This window comes from Rhea americana, unplaced genomic scaffold (genome assembly GCF_003343005.1).
Source record: "Rhea americana isolate MKP2758 unplaced genomic scaffold, rheAme1 scaffold_84, whole genome shotgun sequence".
Lineage (NCBI taxonomy): Eukaryota > Metazoa > Chordata > Aves > Rheiformes > Rheidae > Rhea > Rhea americana.
Window position 1 is genome coordinate 1,456,258 of NW_028187023.1, and position 14,154 is coordinate 1,470,411.

At 34.8% G+C, this 14,154-nt stretch overlaps 1 protein-coding gene across 11 annotated transcripts in view; it reads left to right on the plus strand.

The window, feature by feature from the left end:
• The window catches only part of GPHN (gephyrin), a 214,083-nt gene that overhangs the window by 132,231 nt on the left and 67,698 nt on the right, over positions 1 to 14,154 (plus strand). For 4 of the 11 annotated variants that reach the window (XM_085323313.1, XM_085323316.1, XM_085323319.1 and 1 more), the window contains one exon: positions 6,314 to 6,355. The exons of the other annotated variants lie outside the window; for them this stretch is intronic. In XM_085323313.1, coding sequence (XP_085179439.1) covers positions 6,314 to 6,355 — 42 coding nt within the window. The remainder of the gene's footprint in view (positions 1 to 6,313; positions 6,356 to 14,154) is intronic. 11 annotated transcript variants of the gene reach the window in all.

The following is a 14,154-nucleotide window of genomic DNA, read 5'->3' on the forward strand; positions in this document are numbered from 1 at the left end:
CTTCCGCTGGCTGGTAACACCAAATCTGATTAGTTTGTCCTCTCATCCCCATCTTTTTCCTTTCTCTCTCTTTCTCCTTTTGTGTTTTCTTTCTTCTCTAGCTGGGGTTTCATTTTAATGTGTATGAGAAACCTGACCTAATTGACAGGGTTTGTTTAAAAGAAAATCCTATTACATTTTAATGAATGTTAATCAAACTTTGGTTGACTTTAATATCAGCTAAAACAAATCCCTTTCCAAAAGCAAAGTTACATATCCAAAATTTTCCTGAATATTAAAGTTAGGAACAAATAAAATAGATATCCCTTTTTTAAAGGATAGCCATTTATTTTCTGCCTGTGATTGATAATTTAACTGAACCAAAAACTACAGCTGAGCTAAGGTAACCCAGGAGCACATCGGCTGACATCTACCTCTGTCTTTGCCTTTAATGTTTTGGATCCTTACTTTGTTAGGCTAGGTCAGTATTTGTTTGGATGCCAGCTATGCAAATTTCATTGCTTTTCTTTTTTAGCAGACTCCTCTAATACAAAAATTCTGCAGCTATTTTCTGTGAGTTTTATTTGTACTTTAATGAAAAAAATTTCATGTGAAAAAAAGGATCAAGATCTGACATATCAGTCATGACACTTCTGTAAGATTATCCATTTTTCACAGAAATCTTGAAGAAAACAAGTTGTTGTGGCCAACATAACAATACAGACAGTAGTACCTTGTATTCATGAGTACTCTTCATAAAGTAAGATCAGCCTTTCAGCAATTAATTCCCTAGACCTTAGAGCTTAAGCTTCATAACGTGGTGTATAATGAAAGTTGGAAAGGAGCAGTTTTGAGCATAGTAAAAGTAAAAGTTAGTAACTGTATTTATCCCTTTGAACAGTCATTCAGTGAAGAGCCTCAAAATAATTTCTTCAGAATCACGTCCTGTTTGTATCTTCCATACTCTGTGACTGTCATCGTTCTCAGCACAATCATTTCAATATATAGTCCACTATGGTTATCTAGTGAAAGATAATGATAATGATTTGATAATTTCTACCCCATTTGGGATTTGCTTTATCTTATCCATCTGTAAGTCTGACATAAGGTTGATTTCTGCACTCTGTCAAATAGAAGTCACTGAGCTTATAATTCTTGCAGGTCGAGTAAAAGAAAGTAAGCTGCTAATACATTGCAGCTTCCTATAAAATCAGTTGATATAAAGACTATCATTTCACTGGCAAATTTATTTAAGAATCAAGTTTTTGGGAGATTAAATTATGTGATACTTTTCATTTGGTGATATGCTAAACTTTAATTAGTTAAAATCAAGGCAGAGAACAGACCTTTATTTTAGATTCCTTATGATTTAATACTGGTGAATAAACATAAAACCTGGGAAAAAAATACACCATGAAACTCTGTACTACAAGAAGTGTTCTAGGCACATACTCCTGCACAGAATGTCACATGGGGAGAGCTTTAAAACGAAAAACTATAGTCACATTAACAACAGCCACTACACAAACTAATTGACTTAAAATTGTTCTGTTCCTCTATGCCATTTTATCTGTCCTATCATGGCCATATCCTACACAAGACAAGCAAGGAGATCAGATTGTGAACTAAAAAATATTCCATATATTCTTCACATACTTTTTAAATTTCTTCAGACAACCAGGACAGATCGCAAGTGTGATAGCGTGTAGCTAAAATCTGCTGCTTTTCACTGCTAGTCCGATCCATGCTGTAATAATGGATACTTTGGATAAGGCAACATTTTAGAAGAGAAGATACAAAAGGCAGATCAGATAATAGCACAAATCTGAAGTAAGTGGTAGACATTTGGAAAGAAAATAACAAGGGATCTGTTAATAGCTCATCTTTAAAATAACTGCATGTATTCTGTGATGTTTTTGGAAAGGGGTTTAAATGAAAGTTGTTAATACTATTACAGTGTGGCAAATGTATTGAATGGTATGGGAGGGGGAACATGAAGTAGCTCACGGCCAGCCCTGCAAGCGAAAATTAAATGCTATTGCACAGTTGTGCATATTATTAAGGTGGAACCTTTGTTTCAGAATGAATTTGAAAGACATGCTTCCCACATTAGAGGCAAAGGCCATTAGAAATAGGTAGGAAACATCAAGATTTTGCAGAATATCTCAGATTCTACCAGAAGTTTAGAAAGGCTGCCGGATATTGAAAGTAATAAGCACTGAAAACATGCATAAAAATTCTAATTAATTAAGCAGATTTTGGGGGGGTTTAGTGGTTAATTTAAAAACTTTTGATATCAGTAGTAATGCCTAATTGTTTACAAAGAAAGTTTTCCTGAACTGAGATCTATTTTCCCATTTCTTTTCTTCACTCAACTTTCTTGCAGGTACTCCAATTCTTTTCATAGCTTAATCCTTTGACCCTTCTAAAATACCTGTGTTTGAGGCTAAAATTGCATATTGCTTGGAAAATTAGTCTTCTATTACTTTGAATTGTTAGCATTCTCCTACCTGTTCCAATTAACGAAGCTATAGCAAATAAAGTACATATTAGCTACTGAGATGATCAGCAGTGAAACAGGTAACTCGTTTATATTTTAAAAGTCATAAAACCTGTTTAAAATTGATAGCTTCCTGAAAGTGTTGAAAAGTTTAGCAGATTCAACAGAACAATACTGCTTCAATCTGTGCTTCAAGTATTTTTTGTAATTAAAATTAATTTTAAATGCAAGTTTAAATTCTGCAGAAACGTACTATGAAAAGCCCATCAGAAAAGTGTAAGTCTAAACATACAAATTCTACACAAAGTTCCCAAGTAACATGTGAAGGAATTTCTGTCTGGATCTTATCCAATGTACTTCCACATCAAAGGTGCTGGTTTTGGCTAAGAACAACGTTTTCAGAATTCATAGCCAAGTACCGTGGCCAAATACTGTCCATAGATGATATTTAATGAAACCTGGATCATCATTTTTCATATAGAGTTGTGCCTTGTGAAGGCTACAGTCTCCTGTATGCCCTATGCTATCTTACGTTAAGTAGCTGCCTTCGTTGATCATGATGAAGGGTCACATTTGTGGGGCTTTCATTCCTAGTCAGTATGTTCCATTAGTAAAGATCTGGGTAAAGGCAGGATGGCCCTCACACTAACAGCAAATCGCTCATGCAGCCTTCGGACCAGATTCTCAGCTGTGTAAATAGGCAAAGTTCTTTTAAAATCACTGTCACGGTGGGGAGTTGCTGTGACAGAATATGGTGCCTTGACTTGAATGTTCATGGGGGAAGAAAAGCCCAGCAGCACGTTTGAGCAGAGCTCAAATGTTAGCACGTTAGTTAGCTTCTCCCAAAGTAATGGACAGGGACTGTGAGGCAGCATACAAAATTAGAAGAGCTGCCCTCTCCTTCCAACTGGAAGAAACAGTCAGAAGATCAATTACTGGAGTCCACAAATGAGAGCAAAATGGAAGCAGAGTAAGTGATAGTTTGCAGGATCATCAGAGGAACTTAGAAAAAAAGAAGAAACATATTGACACTTGCAATATGTTTGCAGTATTGCAGAAGCAGTACACTTAAGGAGTGCTGACAGTGGAGACCAGTTAGAAAGAAAGAAATGATGTGGAAATGAAAGAAATGATATGGAAAGGATCTGAAAATGATAAGTGTGCAGCAGATGCAACAATCTCATTGCATGATCTTGTTGAAAATAACAGAAAGAAACAGCAATCAGAATGTGGAAGAGTGTAGGTTGTAAGAGTAGGAAACATATAAATCCTTCCCTGAAGACCATTTTGAGACCAAAACACTTGAGCATAATTTTGATTTCCTCATTATGAGAAAATAACAAAGGTAAATTGAAAGTCTTATAATGTGAATAAGAAAAAAAAATGGAGTTAGCCTGCTTAAGGAGAAATTAATACATATATATGTGTGTGTGTTTGAGAACAGAGAGAAATAAAACACACATGTTTTAGTGGAAGAAATATTATCTTTTGCCTATTTGTAACTGAAACTTTAAAAATATGAAGAAAGTAAGGAATGATTTAAATAATTAAATAATAGGAGGATTAAGACTGAAGCTAAATAATAAATTTAGGTTAGATATTAATGAAACCGTGGATAGTTAGGTAGGCAGCAGCAGTCTCCCTATAGTAGATGTCAAAGAAAACAAGTGCACAGAGGTTTAGCTTAAAGTGTACCTCTTGAAGGTTGGTGTGGGGAGTAGACAGGATGAGTCAAATTCTGTCAAACTTTGTTGGGTAAGACTYCAAACCTCCTCATTCTTGCTGTTCCCGTTTGTTCAGTTGTGATACTTCAAATGCTGCGTTGACATTTCTTGCTGATAATCCATTCTCTGGATCCTCACTTACAAACCTGAAACCTATGGATCTTCTTTTTCCATGCTATTACAAGACAAAACACGGAAACAGTGGTTGGAGATTATATATGAGAATCTTGATTATAAATGCATCCAAAAGTCTTAGGTGAATAGCAGACCTGTATGTCATACAACTAAGCAAAGGCACGCCTTCTCTTTCTTGGAAGGCTTTCAAAATAATCCTCCTAGAAACAACTTTTGCTCAGTATTTGTTGGTTGAGGGGAGCTCTTTTTTTTTTTTTTCCTCCCAAAGAGACTGTTTAAGAGCAATACTTGGTTTCTTAAGATTACATTCTCTTTCTATCTGTCTGAAGTCATTTTCTATTTGTGACGAGATCGTTCTGTAAATCAATTCATTATACCAGGTTATCGTAAGGAAACATGTCATCAGGGGAAGAAGGCAGTGATTGAGTGTATGTGAACAATTAAGATGTCCTGAAGTCACTCAGATTTCCTTAGTAATACTATCTAGTTAGAGCAAAGAATATACAGAATGCCAGAAAGGAACAAAAAGTGTTTTCAATTAGAGCATTATAAATTTTCTGTGAAGAAAAAACAGCTCTATAGACATATATAATGGAGGCATATATGAACAAAGACAAATATGAATGTAGAATTTTCCTGGACGTGATATTTTACATTTCAGTGAAGAATTATGAAATACATATGTCTGAAATCGAAGAATGTTCATGAGTGATTTTTTGAGTATCATCTCTGCTCAGTCCATCATAATACCCAAATCAGGAAGCACTCACTTACAATTTATGTGGAAATTCTTACTGGGTTCACTTTAACATCAACGTATCTGAAGTGTTGTACAGTGCTGATTTTGTTGAAGTCTAAGGGAGTTTTGCATACAATTCTGATGACTCATTTCCCCACCTTTAGAAAAAAAATCAAGAGAATTTTTAATGTATTTATAGGAGCCATGTCTGTTTATTTCATTTATCAGAGTGTTTTTAGTCTTCACAGCCAGTTGTCGTCAGAGCGTTAATAGACTAACACAAACTAAGGGAAAAAAAAAATAAAACTGAGATTAGTCTTTGAAATATGAAATATATTCAGCCAAAGAAAGGATTTTCAGACTCACTTAAAGAAAAGAAACCCCTGTAAATAACTGGAAAGTCTTTAATTTTTTTAATTTTTGACTTACCTCTGATCTAAGAGTGGTTTACAAGGGTAGAAAAATTGATGTCTTGTATAAACAAAGTGTTCCCCAAGCAATGATACTCCTGTGTTCTATGCAGGGTAAAACCACACTGTAGGTTCAGAACAACTTCTGTCAGTATAACTGTAGTGTTCGCAATGAAGTTGTGTCCGTGCTGATAGATGCTGACAGTGGACAGTGTCCCTCAAGAATTGTAGCCCTTTGTATTAATGACGGACATGACACGCAGATTTCTGTTGGCCCATGTCTGGCCATTAGTATTTAGCCTTTGAAAGTTAGTCTGTTTTTTGGAGAAATGAGATTGAAGAAAAAACTGCATTATCAAAATGCTGGTTCTGAGCATCTAAAAACATGCAGGGAGGAATAGGGTCTTTAATGTGTTTTAACATTGTATTTTTTATACAAAATGCAACTAACAATGTTAAATGGAGGAGATTGGTAAGCTTCTTTCTAGAATACCTTATTATCCTAATTATCCTAAGGATATCCTGTTATCCTAAGGATACTTTTATGGTCACAATGCCAATTTTCTAGAGGAATAAAGACTGATACTTCTTCAGATTAATCATTAGTTTTAACTGTTTTGTAAGGACAATACCTTTTTTCTTTTAAGAAGCTTCCACCTTAAAAAGCCTAAATTTGGAGATTCTGAAATAGCTGGTCTTGGAAACTTAATGAACCCCCTGCTACTATCTCAGTGCTGGAGCCACCTATACAGAAAACCTTCTGAGACCCTTACTKTGCCACCATTTCTTTTTTAACAGTGTTTTCTTTTCCCCACTGCACAAACAGGCTCGGCTCCCTTCGTGCTCATCCACCTATAGTGTTTCTGAGGTATACTTGCACGTGTTCTCTCGCACAGTTGACCTGCTCACCCATCACCCTTTTTTGATTTTATTTCTTTTTTTCATTTTTTGCATTGCACTGTGCACAAGTGGGGAAAAGCAGCTGTGGGGGAAAATTCTGCATGATTGCCCTGCAACCATGTTCAGCGTGGTTTTAAAATCACCATATTAATTTAGGACCACCACGATGTAAAGTCCAGCTAGGCACTTGCTACATAACATAGGAGCATAACTTATATAATGAAAACATTTTAATTTTCTCTTACATTAAAATGAGAATACTTCCATAATGGATTTACAGATGCCCAGACTGCAAGATGCTTCACCAGTCTGAGCTATTTTAACTCAATGGTATTATTGTAACAAGAAAGGCTCTGTAGAAATAGCCATCACATTATGATTACTAATTACCTTGCTAGATACAGGATGCTTTATGGATATCTGAAGTTCATTATTATTTCCCAGAAATCTGACTTGGGTCACTATCTACCAAAAATGGATATACTGTTGTAAATTCTTCTGTATCACTTCATGATACTCTTCTATAATTTAAAGGTATAGTATCAGCTTAGCAAGACTTGAAAACAAAAGTACATGAAATTGTAATCAGAATGGAAAAAAGGAGATTATTTAAGATTGACTTTTCATAGCATGTTTTCAGGGTAAAGATGTTAAGATAAACTAGAATCCACAGCATCACAGGATAAAAAAAATATATAAAATACTGTCAGACGAATGCCATGACCCACTGTGTAATGATCAGGCTTCAGCATAGTATTACAATTGATCAATGGATGAGTATGGAAAAGATGAATTTGAGGTTTTCTGTAATATTAAATCAGTCTATCTGGAGCATATGGAGTTGGTTCAGTCTGTATTTTAAAAGATTCTCTTAAAGTTGACAAGATCTCCTAAAAACTGTACAATTCATTCTGTCTCACTGTAGAACCATAGTGAGCAAAGTTCTAGATCTAATATTAAATTGAAAATTTTGCTCYGTGTGTATGAACTTGGTGCCCAGATGAAACTCAAGCTCAAAAAAATGTTACTTGTTAGTTTGATCCTTGGGAGGTACTGTCCAAGTTTTTTTAAAAAAAAAAAAAACTCTGTAATTCATGTTAAAACAGATCTTATGTCTCACCATCTTTAAGATCAGAAACATGGCTCCGAAAAACACAGTACTTCATTATTGAAATGATATAATAGTTGATTATGACAGTGAATACGCACACACACATATATTCTTAATTTTGTGTTCTAATTTGGGCCACTGTAACTAGGTATTTTACAGATGTAAAGTAAATGATCTTGACCCAGTTAATGTGCAGCCTAGGGTTTTTTTTTAGTAGTGTTTTGTCAGTCATTAATGGACTGTTTTGTTGACCATGCTCACAGTGACTCCCGCAGGCAACATGCTGATCCCTACTGGTCTCTAATTGCTATTTCATATATACCAATTTTGTTAAAAAATACCACTATTGAAAGTCCTGTAAAATACACGCATATGCCAAAAAGTGAAGGTAATACTGATCGAAAAGGAAGAGGTAAGACTTCAAATCTTAAAGGTATCATTCTGGGCAAATGAGCTTTTAGGCAGTATCTTAAGCAACCAGAGTGAAGTGGGGAAGAAGTGAGACTCAACTGGTGTTATATGATGCTCTGCGTTTGCACATTCAACTCATTCAGATTAGTTTATGTTTACTCCTTCACATAAAAATGCTCTTCACTTTATTAATGAACTTAATACAAAATGCAAACATAAAGAGCTCACCTAATCCATCACTCTGTCTGTACAGCAGGATCAGCTGTATGTGAGTAATATCTTACTGGTGTGTGTCTAATTTGTCCTCAAGAAACTTCAACCACTCAAGCAATCAATCCTAGCACTTCTTTATCCTTATTAGTCCAAAGGATTTTTTTCTAATATCAGAGTATGAACAGGCAAAAGAGCTAAATAAAAAAGTTTTTAAGGACAAAGAAATGCTTACCAGATTTTCTGTCCAAGACAAATAATTGCTTCTGGCTCTACCAGAAGATAAGTTGTTTTAAAGATATCAACTATCTGTTCTCAAAACATCTGCTATATATTCTGCAGTTTATTGTACCTCATTATTCTATGAAGGCCTCTCTGTTTTCATCATGGTTATCATCAAAACACCAATATAGAATAWATAATAGTACTATATTCATACACATGGAAAGACACAGAGCTAATACAAGGAACAAGAAATTAAATTTAGTTATTACGGATGGGAGGCAGAGGCCATCTTCGTTTGACTTCAGAATTCTTCTGAATGATCTGTGTGAATTTATAAAATAGTTTTAGATTATCTGGCATCTCAGCTTAATGCCACTTTGTTTTCCACAGATCCCACTCTTAGAGATCTCATCAGCGTAAGCATATGAAGGCAATAAGCCAGCAAAAGGAGAGTTAGACTCTTCTTGCTTTGCCTGCAGCTCCAGCCGTTTGTCCTTTTTGCACTCTGGAGGGATCCTGTCTTGGAAAGGAGTGGAAGCCAGTGTGTTTCCTTAGCGGGTGGTCAGGTATTTATGGCTCTCCTGTTTAACCAGATTCCAAAAACTGTTTTGCCTTTTCCATAGCTATCGGCTTGTGGTACTGATTAGTGATCTTGGAACAGATAGAGTCTACCTCAACAGAAAAAGAAAATTGGAGTATTAAGGGTTTAGTAAACCCTGTCCACAAAGGAAGTCTCTGAGATTTGTTGCAAAAGGTCTGCTGAAGTATTAGGGTGTCAGTGTGAGAGTGTGCAAGCAATTTGTCCTTTATATTCTGTCCAAAGAGAAGATCTTTATATCTAAAGATGTGGATAACCTGGCTGTCTGGTGAGACAGATCATGTGATGTACGTTTTTCCCGCTGATCACTATTCCATGCTTTTGAAATAGACTGTGTGAGATCTAGACTGCCTTCTTTTAAACTGCAAACTGAAGGTATAAAAAAATACCAGTCATCAAATTGAACCTTCAGAGAATGCCAGGAATACACAGGCAGTAGAAATGGAATCAGTGTTGCAGGAATTCAGCTGAATGACAATGGTAGAACAAAACCAAAAGAAGAATATCACCTATTATAAGAAATTTCTGAAATCTATTTTTCAGAAATAGTCAAGGTAGGTTCATCTTGAGAAAATTAATTATTATTTTGATTTGGGGGAAAAGCTTTRGAATTGGATGCATTGGCAATATTTGAACTAAAATTGCCAAAAAGGCAACTGACTGTAATATAAGAGAACTTTTTAAGCTGTTACATACAAGAGCTTTAACTAAAGAAGTGCTAAATCTTCCATTAGAAGGCAAACTTGGATCTGTATATTCACCATTGTGAAGAACTGGAGGTAGAGTTTGCTTCCTGCTTTCTTTCGTAAAAAACATCTTTGTAAAGTCCATTTTCCGTCTCAGAGTTTAATAATAAAGAAAAACAACTTTTCACCTGATCCTTTTGGTTCTCACCAGTTTCCAGAACTGTGGGCATGGTCAACTGAAGGTTGTTTGAGAAGAATGGGCAGAAAGTTTTTTAAAACTTCTACTTACCTTTAGTTATAGCAATGTTTTTATAGTTTGTTGCCATTCATTATAGGGTAGTAGTACTATATATCTACCTGGAGAGTTTTCTTTAGAGCCCCACTCAGCACCTTAACAATTCCACTTGTCTAGAATGAGATAGAKGCTCTGTCTGTTTGATTTAATTCAATTAAATAACAGCAAGTTTCCTTAAAAAGTGATTCCCTTGTGGCAAGAGAAGTAGGTCTTTAATGCTCTAAAATGGTAACATATAAATGGTAAAATATAAATTCACTTCCTCTTCGAACTTCACAGTCTACAAAAAAGTTTTTCCTTCTTCTATGAAAATGATTTAGCTTCATGCCTGTAATTTTTATAAATGTTAGCAGAAGTATTAGAATGAACTTTCTAAGAGTGGAAATGTATTAATTAGCAATGATGCTGACTTAGCAGTTGTGCAGTACAGTATGTGTGTAATTCATATATAATCGACTCATTATCCAGTGTTACAAAGAATAGTAATCTTTTTAAAATAGCTGTAGTTCACTTAAGAAATTAATTATACCAGATTGACTTCACTTACATTTTATCTTTAAAATACTGTACAAAATTTAATATAACCAATTGACCAACAGAGGAAAGTCTGAAGTCTGCTAATTTATAAAACTCCACTTAGGTATGCAATGACCCCATTTTTTATCTTCATTTGTATCTCAGAGTTTTTATTATCAGCATCAATCTCTCTCTCTTTCTTTCTCTGCCTTTCCTCCGGCTTCTGCATGTGCTATGCGTTTGGCTGAAAGCGTAATGAAGGAAACCTATTGATCTGCTTGTTGCAAGTATAGCGGCAGATGAATGTTCATCACAGTGCTATCCTCTGCTTTCCAAAAAAACAGAAAATAAAATGTGAGCATGAAAAATCAGTTGCAAAGAGGGAGACACTCAAGTGTACAGCATGTCATCTGTTTTATTTAGGTTCATTAATAGGTTAGCGCATGGTGTCTTGCGTTGTGAGAGATCTGCAAATTTTTCTTTTAGTTTTCTCTCCTAGAAAGTAAGTTATTTCCATAAACATAGTTTGGGAATACATACTGGCTGCATACTGATTAGCTGGATTTGATTGTATACTTAGATTTCTTAATAAAATGCTATAGATTATGATTATAATCTTATCTGATAATGCAGGGATAGGGGGGCCAGTATCAGGAATTAAGTGTTCAGAGAACTAGAGGAAATACTGTTCCCTGCAACAGGCAGTTGATCTGTTGAATTCATGACTTTAGAAGCTCATTCAGTCAGAGACTGCAGGAAGATTTGTAAGTGCTCCAGATTAAAGTACAATTATCGGTAGTATACGTTACACAATGTTGTAAATAACTGAATCTAACTCATTCTTTAAAACTTAAGCAAGGTAAGAGATTGTTCCTCCTTCTAATCAGGCTAGTTGGAAAAGAACACAATGCTACAATACTGAGAATTGCAAGTCTGACTTTCAAGCATTTGCCACCAGCATAGACTCCAGAATTCAATTTTAGTTACCTGCTCTTAAATTCCAGGACATTTACACTGCACTGCGCGACTGGTTTGTGTATGTGTGGACCACTTACATCTCAAAGGCAGAGGGGACTATTTTTGATATTCAGACTCAAGAGAATCCTCTATGTGCGCACAGTAAGTCCAACATTTTGAATTTGTTGCATTTCTGCAATTTCTGCATCTAGGGCTTACAGAAGGCTTTGCTGGCTCTCCTGCACTAAGAAGGTATACCAGCTTTCTGAAACCTGGTTTAGGGGGKTTTACTGTGACAACCCCTTACACTTTCTAGTTCTTTTTTTGAATTGTGTATTTTTTCCTTTTTTTCCATAAATATCTCCCCCTATATTACTAAGAAGTGGACCAATTARTGCAATTTTTACAGTTAGTTTCTTCTGATATTATAAATTAAAACTTTCCAGCAGCAGTTTGCCAGATATTAAGTTTAGAAGAATGAATTCAACAGTGATAATTGTTAGTGCAACTGGTAGATAACTGAAAAATTGCAATCTTCAGTTAATTATTAGGCACTACAGAATGCTTTGGTATCAGTACTGTTTTTCTAATTATGCAAATATTTTAATATAAATGAAAATCCTAAGTGAATATCCACATACAATATCTGAAACTTGAGTTGCATGTTGTTAAAAGTATGTTTCTAGCACTGTATTAGAGTAATAACTATAAAATTATGAAAGTAATTTAAATAGATATAGCAAGGGTGGTCTTTATATTTGCAGTATAAAGTAAGCAGAGTAAGTAACCCATAGTGAGTAAATTATGGTGTTTTCTTATTGGGCAGATTAACAAAAAATGGCTATTTTTGTACTCAGCTTTTATGGCCCAAATCTATACATTATTTTAAGTATATTATATGCAAACAAAGTTTATATTTTGTTACATAAATTAACTTTCTTCTGTGTAATATAAATGCATCTCATAGATAGGGAAAGCACAAACAAAATGAGTCACACTTAGATAGGGAAAGCACACACAACATCAGGATTTTCTTTTTCTTTGCATTTTCTGTTTTAAAAACTTTTCCTCTATATGACTCACTGGGGATGTTTTTTGCAATATGAAGAATTTCTATACCAGAAAAATGGTCATGATATTCAACAGTTTTACAGTCTCAGGGTGACATACTTTAAGGGCAGAAGTGTTTTAGGGGGCCGTGGCCAAGAAGAGGGTCTTTAATATTTATTAATTGTTTTCACTAACATAAGATCATTGTCATTGCATAAAAAAAATATTCTTTGGCAATTAAAGGTATAACTGGGCTTAGGACACAAGAGCTTTGGGCTCAGCTACTTGGCAATTCCCATTTAAAGAATTACGTTTTTTTCTATTGCATTTTGCTTTGCTAATACTAGTACTGTCCTCTGGCTTAAGAAAAAACAAATGAATTAAAATCCTAACTTTCACAGAACTACAGTTTCCTGAGTGCATATTAAAATGCAGAACTATGAAAAGTCAGTGGTCCAGTGTCCTAATCCAGAGAAAATAGCTTTGATAGTTCTATCTTCATTCTCTTGATTCGGGTTAGTAGCTGTGCTAAAAATCCTCTGTAGCATTTTCTCTGCCTTACCAGAATAGAGAGAGATTTTTGCTGCAAGAACAGATGTTATATAAAGTCAGGCATTCATGACAGTTCGTGAATGAAAGTATGGCAAAACGTCAAGTCACGTTGGTAAAGAGATTACATCGGTGCAGTAATCTGATCAAGGTACACATGAATAACTTCAGTGAATGCTGTCTTAGATACCTAAAATAAAATTCACTTTAAAAAATTAAAAAATCTGTTACTATATTTGTATTTGAACTTTTTTATATAATTTATCTTTGTTTACCAACTGCTGAATCCCAAATTACATCTATCAGCAGTTCATATCCTGAAAATAGAAGGAAAATTTTACCTAGTCCTGCTGCTTCTCTGCTCATAGTGCTACCTTGTGACTTCTGTCAAATTAAATTATCCTGCCATGTAAATGTTTTGCCCTTGTTCTTTTGTTCTCTACTAATAAACTCAATCCAAGCACTAGGTTCATTTACATAGAACTGTTTCACATTCAGAGAAGTGGTAAAAACTGGGTTTTAAAAGACATTTCATTTCCTATTAAAAATTTTGGCTTAAACTCTATCTTTTCATCTTACCAAAATCATAATAGTTTTTGTTTATTTTTATTTTGGTGAAATGCTTACCAGCTCTTCATTTAGCAAGCAGAGAATAGGTAAAATTCAAGTGTCTGTTAGAAAGGATAGGCGCTAAGAAATTGAACAATAAAATCACAGATATATTCCAGAAAATGTTATGTAAGGATCTGTATTTTAAAATCAAATAATTCAGAAGTAATTTTCCACCCTCCTTCATTTGAAACTCTAAAGTTCTTTGCTTTTTTTTTCAAGACAAGATATATCTTTAAATTTCGATTTTAAATGCAGATTTTTCCCTTTCTTCTTGTGCTGTAAAAAAGTGAGACATTTCCTCCTGCCTTATGGTACAGATATGTAATCCGTTACGAATCAGTAATCTCTTATGCAACAAATTAGACCAAGTCAGAGAACTGTGAGTATTATTTTCCCTTTGCTCGGTTGTAGTTTAGGCTCGTGTCTGTAATGTGCTTTTGCGTTTCCCAGTGTCAGTCTCGTCATGTTTGTTTATGATTAGATCCATTTAAACAGTTTTTCCCTTTTCCTATGCTGGGCCCCTTGCTCCATAATATACACCTGTGAG